General features: G+C 42.4%; 1 protein-coding gene across 2 annotated transcripts; it reads right to left on the bottom strand.

The window, feature by feature from the left end:
• Positions 1–4,931: 4,931 nt before the first annotated feature.
• Positions 4,932–22,110, bottom strand: LOC311033590 (uncharacterized protein). Of its 2 annotated transcripts, XM_084041168.1 has the most exons (16): positions 21,881–22,110; positions 18,712–20,302; positions 17,701–17,762; positions 17,472–17,510; positions 17,203–17,309; positions 16,168–16,214; positions 15,819–15,847; positions 15,312–15,445; positions 14,105–14,670; positions 13,819–13,888; positions 12,383–12,426; positions 12,122–12,235; positions 11,353–11,489; positions 7,247–10,551; positions 6,714–6,835; positions 4,932–5,626 (listed from the first exon to the last, which is right to left on the bottom strand). In XM_084041168.1, exons 2-16 carry the CDS (start codon positions 20,197–20,199, stop codon positions 5,600–5,602), a joined length of 6,291 nt encoding a protein of 2,096 aa, XP_083897294.1. In that variant the 5' UTR covers positions 20,200–20,302; positions 21,881–22,110; the 3' UTR covers positions 4,932–5,599. The 2 variants fall into 2 exon arrangements, with proteins under 2 accessions (XP_083897294.1, XP_083897295.1); XM_084041169.1 differs by lacking the exon at positions 21,881–22,110 and having other exon boundaries at positions 20,028–20,165.
• Between the last annotated feature and the right edge of the window lie 136 nt (positions 22,111–22,246).

Genomic DNA, 22,246 nt, shown 5'->3' with positions numbered 1-22,246 from the left:
AGTGTCCCCCTAACAAGGTCTGGATCAGATAAGAGTGGACACTCCCCTTCCCCCTCAAACCATCTCCATCCCTCTCGCCTGACCCCCAGCACCCGGCAAGAAGGACATGTGAAAAATAATGATATATTTGAACACACACACCAGTCTGTAAATTCACTGTCAGACAGACAGACAGGCAGGCAGGCAGGCAGGCAGGCAGACAGACAGACAGACAGACAGACAGACAGACAGACAGACAGACAGACAGACAGACAGACAGTGTTCTGAGCTTGTGCAGTACAGTATGTTGTGTGTGTGTGTGTGTGTGTGTGTGTGTGTGTGTGTGTGTGTGTGTGTGTGTGTGTGTGTGTGTGTGTGTGTGTGTGTGTGTGTGTGTGTGTGTGTGTGTGCAGGAGAGGTAATAACAGGTATTTAAAGAGAGGATGAAGATTAGCTGGTTGTGACATGTAGCTTCAAACGACTGACTAAAATAACATAAGTTACTGACACATGGATAGACAGACAGACAGAGACAGGAATTAATGGCTCTGAGCTGTAGAGAGACAAGTCTATGACCAAATGGTTGTCGCTTTCCGTCCTGCCTAGGAAAGTGACGGCAGACAGTAAAACTGTGGTTGTACTGGTTTGCACTGGGTGGTTCTAAAGATGTTCCTTTAATCTGTGTCAAATACACATCTCTCTCTCTCCCTGTGTGCGTGCGTGCGTGCGTGCGTGCGTGCGTGCGTGCGTGCGTGCGTGCGTGCGTGCGTGCGCGCATGCGAGAGAGAGAATTTGTCCCTCTATCATTAAGGTCAGAAAGAATGTTGAAACTTTAGTTTGTCATTTGTCTGTCTGTCCGTCAAAATACAACAATATGGGCTATCTCTCTAAAATAGCTTTTCTGATACATGACATAATAATATAATATTTATGGGTTTAATAGCTGAAGATTTCTTTGTTCAAAACAAGCTACACACTGCCCTCTAGTGGTTATTGATATAAAATCTTGTATGGAACAAACCATTATCAAACATATCACACACTGCTCTCTAGTGGTTGTTAGCATTCTGGAGATTTCATATTTTTAACTGCATATTTTATGTACCTTTTGGTACCGTTGTTTTTTTTTTTACATGTCTACATATTTAAACTGTCAATAAAATATTCAATCATCAATCCATCCATCAATCAATCAATCAATCAATCAATTGTAAGCTATTATTCCACATGTCATATTCTACTGCAATTATAAGTAAAACTTATTAAAATAATGATTATTAAAATATTAATATTCTGAGTTCATGAGGATACTATTCAGAGCTGTAGTTGTAGGGCTATGCTCTATTTGTATAATTCTGATACACACACACACACACACACACACACACACACACACACACACACACACACACACACACACACACACACACACACACACACACACAGATGTTTATTATCTGAATGGCTGATTGTTGGTTGGCAGACAGACATACATAGATAAAACGACAAGGTGTGTGAGCTGCACCGTTTCTCTCCAGGGTGTAATTTTCACCTTTTTGTTGGAAACAAACGCAGCGTTAAAAACACCTCTAGTGCTAGAAATAGCAGCTCACAGAGAGCTGCTCTCTGTTCCACACCTGGTACTATAACCTATTATTATAATGCATCATAATGTTTTATTGCTGTTGACAGAACCCTTGTACCTCCGTACTTCAACTTTTTCCGTTTATCTGTAAATGAATGCCCTACTTCATCATACAAGAGTGTCGCACACGTTGTGAGCTTGTAGATCTGCTATTTTCACTAGTTTAAATTGTTTATGAAAAATAATCATAAAAAAGGAACGGTTTTGGACATACAAGGTTTCCATCCAACAGGACAATATACAGCAGTGGTTCTCAAACCCCCTGGAAACACCCCAAGGACCCCTGGGGGTCCCCGGATCACACTTTGAGAACCAATGATATACAGTATAGGCCAGTGGTTCCCAAATTGGGTGGAGGTCCCCAAATTATTTTGGGGGGTCCCCAGATGATTAGCTTAATGTGCAATGTTTTTTCACTCAACAGTAAACAAACCAAAATACAGTATAAGTGTATACAGGGTATCTGCACATTTCTTAAGTTACAATTTAATAATTTTTGTTGGCCAAATTGTCAAATATTACGTAAGAAAGAGGCAAACTATTGTGAAAATAGCCGATCTACAAGCTCACAAGGCCTTGCAGTGCGAGGCGTTGTGAGCTTGTAGATCGGCTATTTTCACAATGTTTATCTGTGGAACCGAGTCAAACTAAATGTAATGCCTACTATTGCAAGTGCTTGTCAGGGTGGGGGGTCCCCAGTTCAAATATGATCATTTTGGGGGGTCATGGCCTGAAAAGTTTGGGAACCCTTGGTATAGGGCAGGCTATGGCTTCATGCAACTTGATCAAGCTAGCTTACCATATTTAGCCGATTGTCTCATCAATGTCTGTTGGCCATTGAGAGATGTGAGACTAGCTTGAGGCTAGTTTCCCACTAGCCTGGTAAACCCTCCCTCCGGAAATCTCATTTCCATAGAAATGAAATGGAAATGAGATTTCCGGAGGGAGGGTTTACCAGGCTAGTTTCCCACAGGTTTTTCTTTTAAATGACTATGGCTTGTGAAGTGATGCTGCAGCTTTGAAGTCTTCATAGATTTGTTTGACAGCACTATCATCAGTATTGTGTAAATATATATTTTATATATATATATATTATTTTATTTTATTATAGTTGTTGCCTTCATAAGTGTTACTGCACCATATACCTATACATACAGTACATATGGCCTACATGCATACATACATACATACATACATACATACATACACATACATATGTATATATATATATATATATATATATATATAAATACAAATACAAATCTTGCCTAGGCCACCAAACTAGTAAGGGCCAGCTCTGTCTTTGACGTTACCAAATAACTTTAGGTAGCACCTTACCAGCATGCTGTTGCTGTTGTCTGCTCACATCTGGACTATGGGTCTGTGGTGGTGAGGCTGTGGTCATCATTGGCTCTTTCAGGCTTCTTAACATCGTCTCTGTGGAAAATGGACAGAAGATATTGTTTTTGCAAGGTGCTAGGCCAGGATTGACATAGTGTGGTATGCCCCTGGGTGACCTCACTTTAAAGCCCCCCCCCCCCCCTTCACACCTGAAAAAGTGAAATTTACTATGGCTATAAACTCCATAGTTATATTTAGGCTTACATTAACTCATAGGTAAAGTAGGCTACACTCACGCCTAATGCAACACATCATTATTTCCATCATAAATGGACTGTATGGGGACTAGCTCTGAGTCTGGTCCATAGCGTTATAGCGAACTTAAAGAGCTCTCCTTCTAACGCTATGGACCAGAGCTATATGGGATGGGGACTACATGCAAAACTATTACAGTAGGCCTAAATCGAAAGCAAAAACTATCTCTCTCCCGCACACGAGCACGCGCACAATTTGGCACAAACTCTCCACGCATTTGTGGCGCTGAAACAGTCAGCAGTGGGTTCTGAATTATGCTCATTGCTCAAGGTACAAAGCAACATCATTGCCTTACCTTTAGATAGAATAACTTATTTCTTGACCCCTTAACAGACGACGTCACACCGATAAGAACCAGTATGCGTGCAACCAGTATGCGCGCAATGAATCAGGTCTATCAGGTCTCGCTAGGACGCGCCTCACTTTTCAGTACACCCCAACACCCTCTTGTGTGTTGGCTAACCAAAACAACAGGTTGAGAATTGATTGCGTGAAACAATCACCTGTGCATCCAGTCTCAATTTTGGTAAACAAATAATTGGTCTATTATGTGCACGCAAAGTCGTTGATCTAATAATAAGTGTACCTGCTGTAGATGAGTGGGACTGGGACACTTCTCTTCCTCATAGACCTAAAACATCCGCACCTGACGACAATCTCCCTGATTATGACACCAAAAACATTACATATTGAACTGTGTTTGTGCTGTGATTGTTTTTCTCTAGTGGTGGAAAAAAACTATTCACATTTTTTACTAAAATATGCTATAATAACAATCTTTTGAAAATAGCATATGTTTATAGGACTGAAGTGGGTAGGCCTAATGTATGTATCGTAATAATAATCAAAATCTTCAAAGTAACTAGTAACTAAGTTTTCAAATAAATGTAGTAAAGTACAATATTTGGAGCTGAGATGTAGTGGAGTAGAAGTACAAGTATTGGAAATTAGAAGTACTCCAGTAAAGTACAAAATCCTTAAAATAGTACTGAAGTAAATGTACTTAGTTACTTTCCACCACTGCTCATATATCATATTTTGTTTGGCAGCTGATGTCCAGCTGGGCACTGCATCAATGTGTGTGTGTGTGTGTGTGTGTGTGTGTGTGTGTGTGTGTGTGGGCACATTCAATTTATGGGGGCCATTTATGGGGGCCACTTCAATTTATATTTATACACATACATTGATATACGGTATCAGTGTTTATTCTTTTACCTTTTTTGTACCCGTATAGATGTTTTGTGTCTTTCAGTAAATAGTAGGCCTATATATATAGAAAATAAGACAAATATTTTAAAAAGCCTACTTGTCTTCTTAATCATTTGGTGCCCTTCCATGTGCCTGTAAGACATTTCTGTCATGTTACTCTCCCAGAAGGAAGTGTTCCGAATCCCCCCTTTCAGTAGTTCCCTATAGCACAATCACTCTGGACCTTAGTTGCTCACATTACTGTCTGTTGTATAGGAAGGAATGTCAATAGCATTAATCAAAAGACAACAAATACTGAACTGCAATAGGCTATAATATAAGCCCTTAATATCCTAAATAAATTCCCTTTGTTGTGAGAAATGTAGACAGCATGTAACATGAGTTAATGTGAGGTGAGGTAAAGTTAGCCCCAAAAGAGACATTATTGAAAATTACATTTATTATTATATTTTATTAGTCCAGTGACACAGGGTGTAAAGCCAAAAATACAGCTATCAAACAAAAAAAGAAACACAGAAAATGATACAGGTTACAGAAAAGATCCTGCTTGAGCGATAAAGGCTAACTCCTTGCCAGGATCGAATCCGACCCGACACTGCTGCTCCCCTCTCCCCCTCCTTCCTTCCTGTCTCTCTACTGTCAATGTCGAATGAAACAGAAAATGTCCAAAACATAAACTTTAAAAAAAATCACGAAAATGTTATGATTACTTGGCCTGTAAATTCTGTGATTTATGCTCAGACTTTCACATCTTAGAAAATAAATCAAAAACATTTACTTCTGGGTTTAAACTCCCACACTAAAAGGAGTCCATTTGAAGCTGTAATATATTACTCTCCACTACAGAGTTAAGCTTATGAAAAGAGTGTCTGTTTAAAATCCTCAGACTGGCAGAGAGCAAGGTCATGGGTTCAATCCCCTGCCACGCATGGGGTGTATCTGTCTGTCTGTCCATGGGCAAAATAAATCAAGAATGAATAGACAGATTTTCATGAAACTTGGTCAAAATTGGTCATATCTCAGGAACGGAGAGACGTAGAACAGGTAGGTGCAGGCAGGGTGCCTCGCTGGGGGTGGGACTTAGCTGTGTCTACCATTGGCGGACCCTCACTATCGTTGTTTAGAGGCAGCAATTTCCTGTAAAACGAAATGATTTGTGTTACTATATATTAACCTGATTCAGATGCCATCAATACACTGAATGGGAGGTTATCATGTTGCATCACATTATATATATTACACCATGTCGTGTCCCATGATTCCCATTACAATATGTTGTCACATGATTCCCATTACACACATAGTCACTGTAGGGTGGAAACCTTGTATATCCAAAAATGGAAACAAACAACAAAAGAAAGTCGATCTACAAGCTCACAATGCGTCACATCACAACACGTTGTGAGCTTGTAGATAAACTATTTTTGCAACTTTTGTGTGACACTGTAGTATGATAAAAAACATAAAACGCTGAAGTGTGGAGATACAAGGTTTCTGCCCAACAGCAGCGATATGTTAACCAGATATATAAACAGGGGTGCACATAACTGGTGTGCAGGTGCGCATGCGTCGTCAAAATGTATGCTGCGCGGCACATCAGACGAAGGGAAGCGCTCTCGCGTACGAACAGCTGGGACCGCTGGGACAGGAATTTACTTCCTGAAGCCACACTCACACAATCACGCTAAAGCACGGGTCGGCCCCATACACGCCCCATACACAGCCATTAGGCGGAGGGGGAGGGGACGCATGCTGCACGTGATTGTGGCCTCGAATCCTGACACACAGACACAGTCAGTCGCGTGACTCACACGCAGCAAGCTGCTGGCTGTGTTACAGGCACTCGTCACCGAAACGCACATGTGAACATCCCAATCTGGCGGGTAAAAGCAGCGCCTTTTATACAGGGACAAAGAATTTCAGTCACCCAGCTTTTGATATGCATGAGAAAAGCAAAGAACACATCAACATAGTGCAAACAATTGATAACAGGAGCAGGCAAGTTATCCATGTATCCCTCTTTTATCCATCCTGCGAGACGTGTCGCGGCAAAATGTATTTATTTATTTATTTGGTGCGCACCAAGTAACATATCCAGGTGCTCCCCTGAGAACTAGACCAAAAAAGTTATGTGCACCCCTGTATATAAACCAAAGTACAATGTGAATATTTTGGTGGCATCTCTGCTTCCGCAGCAGCCTGGCAGAGGAGAGAAGAACCTCACCTGAACCCTCAGCCTGTGTGATAAACTTCTGCAGTGCGTCTCTCTGGCATCAACCTCGCGGACAAACATCACCTGACACAGGTCACACAGGTATCCTGTGGCACAGCGGATAAACTCCGTTCCTGTAGCAACAAAAAACATTCAAGACTGTTAAAGACACAATCAGGGGAAGGACTTCTGTCCCTTCAAAGATCGGTTAACCACTCTCAACCTGGCGTCCCCATTTTGGGCATGTCACAATACTGTAGGTGAACATTTTCCAAAATATAAAGTCACAATGCGTCACATTGCGATGCATTGCGAGCTTGTAGATGGCTATTTTTGAAATCGTACGATGAAGTATAAAACAAGGTAAGTGGTTAAAAGACTATTCAAATACTACTTTCTCGTCTTTGTTAATGAATAAACAAATTATCTATAAACAGTATATGTCCTAGTTATAGTAGCGGGTAATCCTGACAGTTTCAGGGCACCACACACTGTGGAAAAATAAATTACATTTCAGAATCTGTATTAAATGGCCTTGTTCTTACCAACTGCATCAGACAGCTGATCTGGATCAATACTGTCGTCTACAGAATCTGGCGTCTCTCCTACGAGCCCCTCGTCTTTCTCCTTAGCCTCCATCTCTGCTGTTGCATCACTCTTCTTGTCCAAGTCCAGTTCATTCTTTGGCGCTTGTTCAGTTTCTGTCTCTGGAACTGTTGGAGGTTTGTCCTCATCACTCTTCTTCAGTAGTGCAGTCGTAACATCTCCATGTCCCTGTTCAACCTCCATCTTTATCTCCTCACCTTTTGGTGTCTCTGTGCTACCATCTGTCGTTTTCTTCTCACCCTCTGGGGTCTCTGTGCTAGCCTCTTTCTTTTTCTCCTCATCCTCTGGTGTCTCTGTGCTAGCCTTGGTCTTTAACTCCTCACCCTCTGGTGTCTCTGTGCTAGCCTTGGTCTTTAACTCCTCACCCTCTGGTGTCTCTGTGCTAGCCTTGGTGTTCATCTCCTCACCCTCTGGTGTCTCTGTGCTAGCCTTGGTGTTCATCTCCTCACCCTCTGGTGTCTCTGTGCTAGCCTTGGTGTTCATCTCCTCACCCTCTGGCTCTGGTGTCTCTGTGCTAGCCTTGGTCTTTAACTCCTCACCCTCTGGTGTCTCTGTGCTAGCCTTGGTCTTTAACTCCTCACCCTCTGGTGTCTCTGTGCTAGCCTTGGTGTTCATCTCCTCACCCTCTGGTGTCTCTGTGCTAGCCTTGGTGTTCATCTCCTCACCCTCTGGCTCTGGTGTCTCTGTGCTAGCCTTGGTCTTTAACTCCTCACCCTCTGGTGTCTCTGTGCTAGCCTTGGTGTTAATCTCCTCACCCTCTGGTGTCTCTGTGCTAGCCTTGGTCTTTATCTCCTCACACTCTGGTGTCTCTGTGCTAGCCTTGGTCTTTATCTCCTCACCCTCTGGTGTCTCTGTGCTAGCCTTGGTCTTTATTTCCTCACACTCTGGTGTCTCTGTGCTAGCCTTGGTGTTAATCTCCTCACCCTCTGGTGTCTCTGTGCTAGCCTTGGTCTTTATCTCCTCACACTCTGGTGTTTCTGCCGTCTTTACCGCCTCAGCCTCTGGTGTCTCTGTGCTAGCCTCTGTCGTCATCTCCTCACAATCTTGTGTCCCTTTGCTAGCCTTAGTCTTTCTGGTTGTAGTTTTTCTAGCTGCTGCCTTCCTCACTGGGGGCCGCCTCCTCCTCGTAACAGCTCCAGGTCCCTGTTCAACCTCCATCTTTATATCTTCACACTCTGGTGTCTCTGTGCTAGCCTCTGTCTTCATCTCCTCACCCTCTGGTGTTTCTGCCGTCTTTACTTCCTCGCCCTCTGGTGTCTCTGTGCTAGCCTTGGTCTTTATCTCCTCACACTCTGGTGTCTCTGTGCTAGCCTTGGTCTTTATCTCCTCACACTCTGGTGTCTCTGTGCTAGCCTTGGTCTTTATCTCCTCACACTCTGGTGTCTCTGTGCTAGCCTTGGTCTTTATCTCCTCACCCTCTGGTGTCTCTGTGCTAGCCTTGGTCTTTATCTCCTCACCCTCTGGTGTCTCTGTGCTAGCCTCTGTCTTTAACTCCTCACACTCTGGTATATCTGTGCTAGCCTCTGTCTTTAACTCCTCACACTCTGGTGTCTCTTTTCTAGCCTTAGTCTTTCTGGTTGTAGTTTTTCTAGCTGCTGCCTTTCTCACTGGGGGCCGCCTACTCCTTGTAACAGCTCCAGATCCCTGTTCAACCTCCATCTTTATCTCGTCACACTCTGGTGTCTCTGTGCTAGTCTTGGTCTTTATCTCCTCACACTCTGGTGTTTCTGTGCTAGCCTCTGTCTTCATCTCCTCACACTCTGGTGTCTCTGTGCTAGCCTCTGTCTTTATCTCCTCACACTCTGGTGTCTCTGTGCTAGCCTCTGTCTTTAACTCCTCACACTCTGGTGTCTCTGTGCTAGCCTCTGTCTTTAACTCCTCACCCTCTGGTGTCTCTCTGCTAGCATCTGTCTTTAACTCCTCACCCTCTGGTGTCTCTCTGCTAGCATCTGTCTTTAACTCCTCACCCTCTGGTGTCTCTGTGCTAGCCTCTGTCTTTAACTGCTCACCCTCTGGTGTCTCTGTGCTAGCCTCTGTCTTTAACTCCTCACCCTCTGGTGTCTCTGTGCTAGCCTCTGTCTTTAACTCCTCACACTCTGGTGTCTCTCTGCTAGCCTCTGTCTTTATCTCCTCACACGCTGGTGTCTCTTTGCTATCCTTAGTCTTTCTGGTTGTAGTTTTAATAGCTGCTGCCTTCCTCACTGGGGCCCTTCTCCTCCTCTGGCCTCGTCTCCTGGTGACTCGCACCGGGGTTGGTGGCTCGTTGCTCATGTCTTCAGATGAGTTGTCAGCCTGGTCATGTGTCGAGTCTACTGCTTCAATAGCAGGCATCAGGGTGGAAGCCGCTGTTTCAGGTGTAGTTTCAGCCACAGATTCAACTGTGGTTTTAGCTATAGGTACAGATGTCATTTCAAGAGCATGGTCAGCTGCAGTTTCAGCTACTGTTTCGGCTACGGTGTCAGTTGCCGTTTCAGCTGTAGATTGTGCTACAGGTTCAGATGTAGATTCAGACGCTGTTTCAGGTGTATGTTTAGCATCTGTTTCAGCTATAATTTTAGCTGTAGTTAGGGGGTGAAGTAAAACTACAGGTCTGTTTTTAGCTACACCTTTAGCTGTAGTTTTAGCTACACTTTTAGCCGTAATTTCAGCTGTATTTCCAGCCCCTGTTTCAGCTACAGTTTCAGGCTCGCTGGACTTCATGTCTGCAGCTGAATCACCCTTCTCCAAGTTTACTTTATTGTCCTTCTCTGGTGACTGTTCGGTTTCTGTCTCTGGAGCTATCACTATCTCCTCACACTCTGGTGTCTCTGTGCTAGCCTTGATCTTTATCTCTTCAGACTCTGGTGTCTCTGTGCTAGTCTCCGTCTTTCTGGTTGGGTTTTTTCTAGCTGGTGCTTTCCTCAGTGAGATACTCCTCATCCTCTGGCTTTGTCTCCTGGTGACACGCACTGGGCTTGGCGGTTCGTTGCCCAAGTCTTCAGAAGTGTCTGAAGACACAGCTTCAATAGCAGCCATCAGGGAGCAAACCTCTTTAGGTTTTGTTTCAGCTGTATTTTTGCCCGCTGAGACAGCTTTCTTGCTGTTCGTTTTTTCTGTCTTCTCTTCTATGGAGTCCGTTGGTTCCCTGTTTTCATCTAAACTACGCTTTCCTCTACGACCCTTCTTCGACATCTTCCCACCTTCCTGGCTTCTGTCATCAGTTTCATCCTTTGGTTTGTACGGATATATACTCCTATGTATACTCCTATATCACACACACAAACATACATGTAAAATGTTTGTAAATATCAGGGCTATAGGGAGAACTGTTCACAAGGTAACCAGATAACCAGTTTGCAAATGTAGGGCTCCATGGGGTTTAAAAGGTAACCAGCTAAGAGTATTTGTAAGAGACTACCACAAGTTGGAAGTAGTTAAATACAAGAAAAATACTAAATAATAAAATTACAGGGGAAAACTGTAACAAGTGTAATTGTTACAGCTCTTTGTTATCCAGTAAAAATAGTCAGTCATTCTACAGCACTGTTTCCCTTTGGGTCGCGGGTAAATATGTACTTTTTTCAGTTTACCACATTTAAAAAAAAAAAAAAACATATATATATATATATATATATATATATATATATATATATATATATATATATATATATATATATATATATATATATATATATATATATATATATATATATATATATATATATATATATATATATATATATATATATCATTTCAAAAGAAATCACAACTTTTCATCAATTGAAAACAATTCCAAAATGTTTCAAAATGTATTCATTATTTATTCCATAAATAAAATCAAGAAATCAAATAATTTCCATACATAAATGAGAAGAAAAAACATTTAAGAAGTAGTGAAAATAGCAGATCTACACGTAAGCTTACAAGGTGGCACGAAGCGACACGCTGTGAGCTTGTAGATCTGCTATTTTCACTAGTTTGGGTGCTGGGCAAACATCTAATTTCTCTTTTGGGCCTTGAACTAAAAGGTACCAGTGAACCACTGGTCTACAGTAACAGTACTCACCCTTCAGTCAGTCGTTTGTATTTCAATGATAGATTAGGCAGGTAGATTTGTCCCATGAATCTCGTCTTGTCCTTGTCGGCGTGCATCTCCTTGATAACAGTGGCCGCTACATCCGAACTGTACATCTCAATGAACACCTGGACACCCAAAAAAACAGTCATTTGCTCGTTTATTGGTCAGGGATAATACAGTTAGACATCGTTACAGTACATATTAAGAGCATGAAGAAGCATACTCTATTACTCATTGCGGTTGCAACGCAACATCATTAACTCTTTGACTGCCAATGTCATATTTTGCAAAGGTGCAGTCTGCCAATGACGAGATTTTGTTTTCAGTGGTTTTCCACTAGATGGTGCTGTTTGCTCGCCTATGGGTCACCATTTGTCTCTCTGTGAAGTAGAGAAGCAGCGGGTCACGTGATCGCAAAAGAAAAACAGCCCGTTCACTTCCTTGTAATTCGATCTCCGTTTCTGTTGCTTTTTGGCGAAAATAGCCTGCATTCAACTGCTCACAACTATGGTATCCGATTCTACGAGACTCGGATACGTCTTTTAAAGCGATCGATCATACTGGAGATAAATATTCTAGGATTTTTCAAAGGTTAGTGAAAACACTTGAAAATCGCTGGCAGTGGCTTGACAAATTATGTTCTATTTCTGACAGTCAAAGAGTTAAACATTTCTTCCAATCTATTTCAACACACACACACACACACACACACACACACACACACACACACACACACACACACACACACACTTCTAACCTCCTGTTTGGGAAATATGTAGGAGAATCTGGCAACGGGACCGAAGGTATTGACCATATCCAGGAAGGTATCCAAAAATGTATACTGCACTCTCCCAAAGTACAGGACCCGACTCTGAAAAATAACATTAACAATAACTATTAAAATAATAATGGCAATTTTGATATTACAATTATACCACTATTATAGCTACAATACTACAATAATAGTAAAAAGATATACAATAAGTTATTTATAATTTATTTAGATTTGTTTTCTCACCCCTTGTTTGTGAACTGATTTTTCTTGGAATTCACTGGATCCCTCTATGAAGACAAACAGTGTGTTAAACTCTAGTCTCAATGACCAGTCTGTTCAAATACTGTCTCAATGGCACCCTGAACTAGTGGCAAGCAAACGGACACTATGGGAGCTAACCCAGGGCAAAGCCAGGGACGGCAAGCGCACCACCTACGTAGATGCACTGTGGCGTGACAGCTTAGCTAACAACACTGTAGAGCTCAAGGCCCTGATGCTAGATGTGGAGGACAGCGATTCAGGAGTCCCGAGGTGGTGTTGAGTGCTAGACCGCACTCTTGCATCGCATCTCATCGTCCAGTCTGTTCAACTACAGTCTCTATGTCCAGTCTATTCAACTACTGTATCAATGTCCAGTCTATTAAACTACTGTCTCAATGTCTAATCTATTGACCTACTGTCTCAATGTCCAGTCTGTTCAACTACTGTCTCAATGTCTAATCTATTCAACTACTGTCTCAATGTCCAGTCTGTTCAACTACTGTCTCAATGTCCAGTCAATTCAACTACTGTCTCAATGTCCAGTCAATTCAACTACTGTCTCAATGTCCAGTCAATTCAACTACTGTATCAATGTCCAGTCAATTCAACTACTGTCTCAATGTCCAGTCTGTTCAACTACTGTCTCTATGTCCAGTCTATTCAACTTCTGTCTCAATGTCCAGTCTATTAAACTACTGTCTCAATGTCTAATCTATTCAACTACTGTCTCAATGTCCAGTCTATTCAATTGTCAGTCTAAATTGTCACGTCAAACATTTGCATACTTTTCTCAACAGTAGAGCGATCTATAATTGAGACATGCAGATACAGGAGCTGTAGAAACAGGTTGTAGCTATTCTGTGATCTGAATTATAATACAGTGAGTTAGAACAACTGTCAACAGTGATGCTATCATTCTGTAAAGTTGCCGATCTAGGATCTGAACTACTCTAGTGAGCTGGTAAAACTGTACACGGAGCAGAGGTCGTGCTAAGATTTTAAACTGCAGGTCACCGTGTCCGTAATGATTACATTTCAATTGGACATCTGATAAAAATGTGTCACCACACAAATGCCCAGTTTTATACTTTATCTTATGAGTGTCATGCAATAATGGCTGATCTACAAGCTTGTGATGTGTTGTGAGCTTGTAGATAGGATATTTTCACTATTTATTTTAAATATTGGAACATATTTGAAGAATTGATTTTCATTCCATGATGACTCAATAGAAATTCACTTACTTATTAGACATACTATACATAAACTGCACAGCCCAGGAATACAGCGGAAAGCCAAATTGCACTGTTAATGTATTAACATAATTTAACATGTATTGTGTTCCGGTATAGGTCCATTACTGGGCCTTTGCAGTGTAAAAAGCATTGCGTCCGTACAGGCTGATATCTGTCATATACCTGTCTCACTGTCTGTCTGCTGCACCTCGTCCAGTGTTATACAATTGTCCAAATTGAATGGGAACAATTCCTGTCAAAACGCACACACACACACACACACACACACACACACACACACACACACACACACACACACACACACACACACACACACACACACACACACACACACACACACACACACACACACACACACACACACACACACACATATATATCAATATATCAGTATATCAATACAATATCTATACATAGTATGTATAATGAAGTAATATTTGTTCTCTACCTCCTCCTCTTGTTTTCCTTGGTTCTCTCCTCCCTTCTCAATCTGTGGAACCCCTGGTTTCTCCTCTGTTTTTATTTCCTTCTCCATCTCTGGAGCTCCTGGTTTCTCCTCCGTCTTCTTTTCTCCCTTCTCCAACTCTGAAGCTCCTGGTTTCTCTTCTGTCTTTACTCCCTTCTCCCTCCCCGGAGCTCCTACTTTGACCTCCGTCTCTTCTGTTTTGATTCCCTTCTTCTCTAGAGCTCCTAGTTTGTCCTCCATCTTTTCTCTCTTCTCCATCTCTGGAGCTCCTGTTTTTTCCCCCTCCTTCTCTGGAGCTCCTAGTTTGTCCCCCGTCTTTGCTACCTTCTTCTCTGGAAGTTCCAGTATCTCCTCCGTCTTCACTCTCTTCTCCTTCTCTGGAGGTTCTTCTTGCGTCTCAGTCTCATGAGCTCCTGGTTTCTGCTCATTCTGTGCCTTCGTCTTTTTGCTCTTTCTTGACCCTTTCCTTTTCCTGACCGCCTTCTTTGTGGAGGTTGGTTCGCTCTGTTTGTCCTGCTGTGAGGAGGAAGGAGCCTCCTTCTTGATCTCTGTAGGAGAAAAGTAAGTAAGAGAAGAACACATTCTGTGTCTACTGGTACAAGGTGGCCTTTATCCTTACATCTTGTGTACAGGTACATAAGAGTAAAATGCTGCTTAATATGCCAGTGAAAGATGGCATAGAAAATAACTTTTGTTTAAATGAAAAGGTTACATGAAAAGTATGACCTTAAGAGAACCGTTTTGACCATTGTTGTAGCACTTGAGGTGCTTGAAGGTGCTGTGCTACTGTGTCTACTTTCTCAATGGATCATCTGTCTAATGTACAGCATTGGTTCTCAAAGTGGGGTCCGGGGACCCCCAGGGGTCCTTGGAGGGGTACCAGGGGGTTCCCAGCAAAATGAGTTAATATAGGGTCACATTTTTAACCACTTTAAACATATTTTATAGTTTGGCTATTCAAAAATGCAAAAACGTGTGCAAATCTTTAAATAGTATATATATATTTAAAGCGAACATTTGTAACTCAAATCTTTGCTTCTGGGGGTCCCTGGAACAAAATATTTTGAGATGGGGGTCCATGGCCAAATACATATTTTCCTTGACATGAAAAAGTTTGAGAACCACTGATGTACAGTACAGTGATTGTGTCTGTGTCTGTGTCTGTGTCTGTGTGTGTGTTATTTCTTACTTGGCTTTTCTTTGTCAGGAGTGGAGTATCTCCCCTCTCTCTCCTCTCTCTTCACCTTCTTGTGCGATGAGAAAGATGAGGTATTGAAGCTTCTATTCCTGTCCTGTCCCCACCGATTCACAGCCGCAAACTTCCTAAACACATGCATGCGTGCACATGTAGAGTGTATAAAAAGACAGAACAGGCTCTGTTTATGTTGATCGATTCACTGCTGGATTTATTCTCAACAGTTTCAAACATCATATACACACACACAGACAAAATGTGTAGTGTAGAGTTGAAGTGTTAACAGATTGTCATTTCAGTGTGTTGTTCAGATAGTGTGTCGTGTTGATGAGTTGTGTTGTCTTGTGATGAGGTTTATTGTGTTGTTTTCTTGTGTTTAGGCGTGTTGTGTTTGACTATGTTGTGTATATTGAGGTATGCTATGTCACGTTGTGTGTTGGTGTGTTATGTTGTGTTGAGGTTATCAACATTAACAGTGTGTTCTTGTGTATGCCCACATACCGCTTAGCAACTGTACCAACAGACGTCACCTGCAAAACACACACACACATTAAATTAATACATTCTATAAGTCCTCCGTTCCTGTTCTCAGTCTTTTTTGAGTAGCATGGAATCCTGGTGTAAATATTTTGCTGTCCATGATAGGTTTCCAAAGTTTTCTAAACTTTGGAAATGTAGTATATTAAAATAGGTTTCATAATTTGGCTTAGTAATAGTGATAGTAGTGTAGAAAAAGTGATAGTAATAGTACTAACGGTAGTAATGGGCCTAGTAATGGCAAGTTAACAACTGCACTATTTGTCTAATGATTGCTGTCTTAAGAGTTGACCAGTAGAGGAAAATACACTACCTTTCTCTCTCTCTCCTCTGATTCTCTGGCATCATCTCTGCTTGGACCTACAGAAGAACACAATTAATTAATGTATGCGTGCGACGTGCGTGTGTGCACTAGAGGTCTTCACGGGTCGAAAATGATGGACCCGAACCCTAATGGGCCCGGTAAGCGCAGTACCCAAACCCTAATGCATCTGTGAAAATCGACCACTACTTCGCTTCTTTTTCTTTTGTTTGTTTTTATATCCATTTTGACTTAAATGTTTTCTTTGTTTGTAAAAAGGGTAGGCGTAATAAGCTATGGCTTCAGCCTATACCTTTTTGGTCAGACATGTGGTTATCTTTTCTTTATAATATATATATTTTTCCGCGATTTTCAGTTGTGACGCAGCAACGGCTCGCGCATGTGTTGGAACTGTTGCAGCTAGGCAGACATCGAACACAGGCCTTGAACATACATAACTAAAAGTCTGCAAATACTTTGACTGTGCACATCCCCGGGTATGGACTAGTAGTATATTAAGGAAACCTTCGTCAGTCAGTCAGAGAGACGGAAAAAACGTCTGTCCCACTCCCACCTGCTTCTCCTCAGCGGGTTGAGCAATTGATCTCAACTTGCACACGGATATTCACCATTAGCATATGCACAAAATGACGCCCGTTTTTCACTTTCCCAAAATGTAAGCTGTTTATTAGCGTTTTTGTGTAATCACCGGAGATTGACAGTTCGGCCTATGGGATCTGTCGTCGTCATGGTTACAGACCCGGATATACTCTGTCACGGCCCCAACAAGTGGGCAGTCCCCGGGTAGACTTAGCTACGGGCTGTCAGCTCTTGGTGCTAACAGTGTTAGCGTGTCGTTTGTAAGGACCCATTTATTTTTGAAAAATATGCGCATGGAATAGTTAATTCCGTCTTTATTGTGCACCTTTACTCTGGTGCAACTCGCTGGTTGTTCAGCTCAACACTCCCCTCCTTATGTTTTCAATGTTTCTTATATATTATGAATGATATTGTGTTCAAAGACTGAAGTAGTTAACAGGGACTCACTAGTGGTGGGCGAGCAGGATGGTGAATGCCAGGACAGCCTCTGTTTGACTTCCCGCATCACCTTCGCTTTAACGTCCCGCTTTGTCCTGCTGGGCAGCTCCTTAACCCTACAGTCACACACACACACACACACACACACACACACACACACACACACACACACTTATCAGCTGTAGTAGTAATAACCACAATAATAGTATTATTATTAGTACTAAAGGCGATAATAATACAGAGATATATTAGATAGAAAAACACAAAAAGAAACTTACTCTCTGGCAGAGTCAATACGACAGTCCCAGTCTGGGTACCTAAAACACACACACACGCTTTCAGATCCTAGATCGGCAACATTACGATCATCATATAGTAAGGAGTACAAGGATCACATCCTAGATCAACCTCATTATATTCAAGCTAGTGATCCTAGAATATAGTAGTAATAAAGGTAATGGCATTATAGGACCTAGAAGAAACCAGTAGATAAGTTGCTCAACTCACATTTTCAGGAGTTTAAGTTGTGCATCCGAATGGCCGGCCTCTGTGATGTGTCTGAACCAAGTCTGGAGGACGGAAAACCAATATTTATCAATGTGACAATACAAACAGATCAATGTAAACAAGAAGTATAATCGACAGTGGCTTTGTTTACCTTTCAGTGAATTGTTTATTACGTGACAATTTCCAACATTTGATTTCATTAACAGGTTTAATTCCAGCAGGCTCACCAGAGAGAGACAGCATTAACAAACTGTTTTGTAACGGTTGTCACAGGAGGGGGTACTTGGGAGTTTAAACGGTTTCAGGATCAAGCCCCGTAATTAAAAGCTCACAGGTTCAAATCCTTCAGAGCTGCTGGGTCAAAATAACCTGTAGCAATACATGCAAGTCCCTCAACTACTTGTTCATTTAGTCACTGTGGATAAGACAACATTGCTCTGATGAAGGCTCTTTGCCAAAATGCGTAAGCGTTCGTTTATTGGTGTGTGCCAACAAAATGGAAATGTGAGTACTTTGTCCTCCATTGATTTGAAATTGTCCCAGTCTCTGTGTACAGTCCTGTCTCTCTATACTGTGTTCTCTCTCTCTAGCTACAGGCCACACTGCTTCTGGTGTATAAACAGAAACCGACAGACAAACCAGGGGCTGGTTGAAATGACTTCAAGTGTTCTCATATTTAATATTGAATATGTCTCATAGTCACAATGTACTGTAGCTCCATGTTTTATTGTGTTTATCAACTGAAATCCGACTTGAGAATAGTAGCACATGAAATAGACAGAGATGCTTTTGTTGAAATATTTTTCTTTTACACTAAATACATACAGTAAAAAATGAAAACAAAAAAAAAAGAATATTTTCCATATGTCAATATAGATTTTTTTCCTTCACATTATTCATACCATAGTGGATAACTGTGATACTGTATATTCAATATACAGCCATGTTGAAAGAACTACAACAAATGGACGAACCAGAGGCGATTGCCATGGTGATGGAGGTTTTACTTACAGACTCCTGGTTGATGATAACATGACACAGGGCACATGTGTATGGAAAATGTTTAGGTGCTTCTCCGTAGAAATCTCTAGCTGCACGTTTAGAGGGCGTCAGGGCTTCTTTCTTCGGTTTGGTCGATGAACCGGCAGCATGCAGGGCTTGCTTCTGATAGGACGATGAACCGGCAGCAGGCGGGGCTTGCTTCTGATAGGCCGATGAACCGGCAGCAGGCGGGGCTTGCTTCTGATAGGCTGATGAACCGGCAGGAGGCGGGGCGGTGCTACTAGAGGGCGTGGTGTAGGAAGAGGGTGGGGCAACGGGCGGGTAACTGGACCCATACGGCAGACCCATCCAGGCGAACGGTGGCCAGCCGAACGGTGGAACAGAGGTCGCGGGTAATGTGGGTAGAGTCATGAGGGGTACTGGGGTAGGTACTGGGGTAGGTAGCAGGGATTTTTTTGCTAAGCCAGGGGGAAGAGGCAGCAGGGGTTCTTTAAAATGTTTACGTGATGAAGTTGATGAATGTTTGGCTGATGATGTTTTTGCGGGTGGCTGGGACGAGAGGAGAGGGGCTGTGGAAAACAACGGAACAGGCTGGGGCCAGGAACCACTGGAGCCAGGAAATGAGCTGGAGCTGGTCGGGTATGAAGAGTACCTGCTTGGGGGAGAATCTCTTTTTTTTTGCGGAGGAGAGGAGCGCCTGCGTGGGGGCGACCTCCGACCTCTTCTTGGGCTGTAGTCACGTTTCGGGGTCGAGCCCCTTCGTTGGGACGAACTGGAATCACTCCTCGATGACGAACGCCGACGCCGAGATGAATGCTTACGTTCATCGTGATCTCTTGATGACGTTGCTGTGGATGGCTGGGACGAGGGGAGTGGATACGGGGTAAATAGCGGCTGAATTCCCTGCGGCATCCAGGAACCACTGGCACCAGGACCTGAACCGGTTTGGTATAAAGAGAACCTGCTTGGGGGAGAATCTCGTTGTTTTACCGGAGGAGAGCGCCTGCGGGGAGGCGACCTTCGACCTCTTCTGTAGGGGCTCGAGCCCCTTCGCTCCGACAAACTGGAATCACTTCTCGATGACGAGCGCCTACGTCGAGACGAGCGCTTACGCTCATCACGATCTCTTTTCGGCGATGAATGTCTGTATCTGGGCGAACCTGAGCGCCTTCTTCTGGGGCTCGAGTCCCATCTGGGGGACGAATCCCTTCTGGAGGGTGACCCCCTTCTGGAGGGTGACCCCCTTCTCGGGGGTGAACCCCTTCTGGGGCGTGAGGTTTTGGTCTGCTGTGATTCATTACTGGCCTGTTGTGCGACTAACTCACCAAGTGCTCCAGGCCGGGTGTTCTTAATGTGCATTAGGAGGTGAGGGAGGGTCTCTGCGGTGATGAGCTCTTCAGGCATCTCAGCCAGCAGAGCCAGGTCTTTCATCTCCAGACCACAGCCATTGAGGATGCTCATTGCTGCCGACAGCTTATTTGGAGGGTAGGACGTCATGTTCTCAAACTCTGATGTCCAAACTCCAGAGAGAAGGTATCTGAATGATAGTATGCTGTACACCAGGTCTGACGGTGCAGTGACGTTCTGATGTCCTTTGTCGCTGGAGACAAAACACAAGAGAATTCATCAGGCTACATTGTACATAACCTCCGCAGTTTAATTGTTTGTGATGAAATGAAAGAAAACAGTAGCGTAGGTATAGTAGGTATTTTTAACTCAGTCAAGTGTAACAAATCTTGAAGTGCTACAGGATAGTTGGATAGAAGGGATGGTTCACCCAAAAAAATACTTTTTTTTCCTATCGATTAGTCACCCCGTGGACGGCGTGGAGACTTGAATTCATAATAATACATACGATTTATATAGCGCTTTTCTAGGTACTCAAGGTCGCTATGTCGCATTCCTAAGCCAATAATTTGATTACCAGCGGACTGGTAGGCAGCGGTTCTGGTAGGACACACAAAGGAGACTCTTTGTGTCTCCAACTGGAACCGCTGCCGGTCATCAAATTATTGGCTTAGGAATGCGACAAAAAACAAAAGAATCTATGGGGTGACTAATCGATGGAAAAAAATATTTTTGGGGTGAACTATCCCTTTAATAGCATTGGCATAAAACAGCAATGGCATAAAAACAGCTGAGCATAAGACCCAACTAGGGAAGAAAGTGTGTAACATAGCTGTGGTAGTTGGTCCATAGATTCTCATGCCATTTATCAAGAATCGATATTGCATCCAAGCCCACACTATCCAAGTCTCATATCACCATAACATTGATATATTTCCCAGCCCTAGAGGAGACTGAAGGCATTTGATAAATGACTCAAGAGAAAGTGAAACCACTTTTCGCTGCGTTTCCTTGATTATGTCAAATAATAATTTAAATGTAAAAGTTTGTAATTTCCCATCTATGCACACGTGTTGTGCACACAAAGCAGGACAGCCTAAAGGACTGTCATCTTGGCTGCCCTGGTTTGGTTTGCATAGCAGAAGCTTTAACTGGACTCAACATTTAGGCTACACCATAGCACCAGTGGTGGAAAGTAACTAAGTATATTTACTTAAGTACTGTACTTAAGTACAGTTTTGAGGCACTTTTACTTTACTGGACTATTTCCAATTTGTTATACTTTTGCTTTTACTCCACTACATCTCGGGGTCAAATATTGTACTTTTTATTCCACTACAATTATTTGAAAACTTTAGTTACTTTGCAGATATGAATTATTATGAAATATACATTACCCACTTTGGCCCTATTTTATACATACATTTTGAATATAGCAGATCTACAAGCTGTAGATTTGCTATTCAAATGTTTTAGTACTTTTAGTTTTGGTACTTTAAGTATATTTTGATGCCAATACTTTTGCACCTTTACTTAAGTAACATTTTAAACGCAGGCCTTTTACTTGTAACAGACTTACAGTATTTTTATACTGTGGCATTGCCGCACTGCTACTTTTACTTAAGTAAAATACCTGAGTACTTCTTCCACCACTGCATAGCACACAAGACACATCAGTTAAAACACACAACATTAATAGTTGATAGCTCATAGTTAAGTTATAGATAATAATTAATGTCATGCAAACATTATACAACATTAGGGAATGTCATTAATACATGTGGTAACATTAAACATTTTGTTTGTTCTTTGTTGTTGTTGTTGTGTTTACCTGTTGGCTGTTTGGACCTTTGGTCAGCTAACGTTAGCTCCAAGCTACCTATAGCTGGCGCTCAGCTGACGTTAACTGGATTTATGTCCCACTTGACAATTATAATTCTAATAAATATTAGTAAATCTTACGACTGACTCGTCGTTTTGCGTGAACATAAGTCTACATTATTAATGCTTTATCTTTCTGAAAATGTCCGATAAAGACCATAGACTGTGAGACACGCTCATAAGGAATCCGGAAGGACTGTTCTTAGCACTGGAATTACTTCCTTAATGCGACACACACCAGTGTTGCCAGGTTTTTTGAGAGAAATAAGCAACCAGGTCTATGAAAACAAGCCCAAAATGACCACTTTAAACTGAT

The sequence above is a fragment of the Gymnoscopelus microlampas genome (assembly GCF_963454915.1).
Source record: "Gymnoscopelus microlampas genome assembly, chromosome: 18".
Classification (NCBI taxonomy): Eukaryota; Metazoa; Chordata; class Actinopteri; order Myctophiformes; family Myctophidae; genus Gymnoscopelus; species Gymnoscopelus microlampas.
This window is presented reverse-complemented; position numbering and strand designations above follow the sequence as displayed.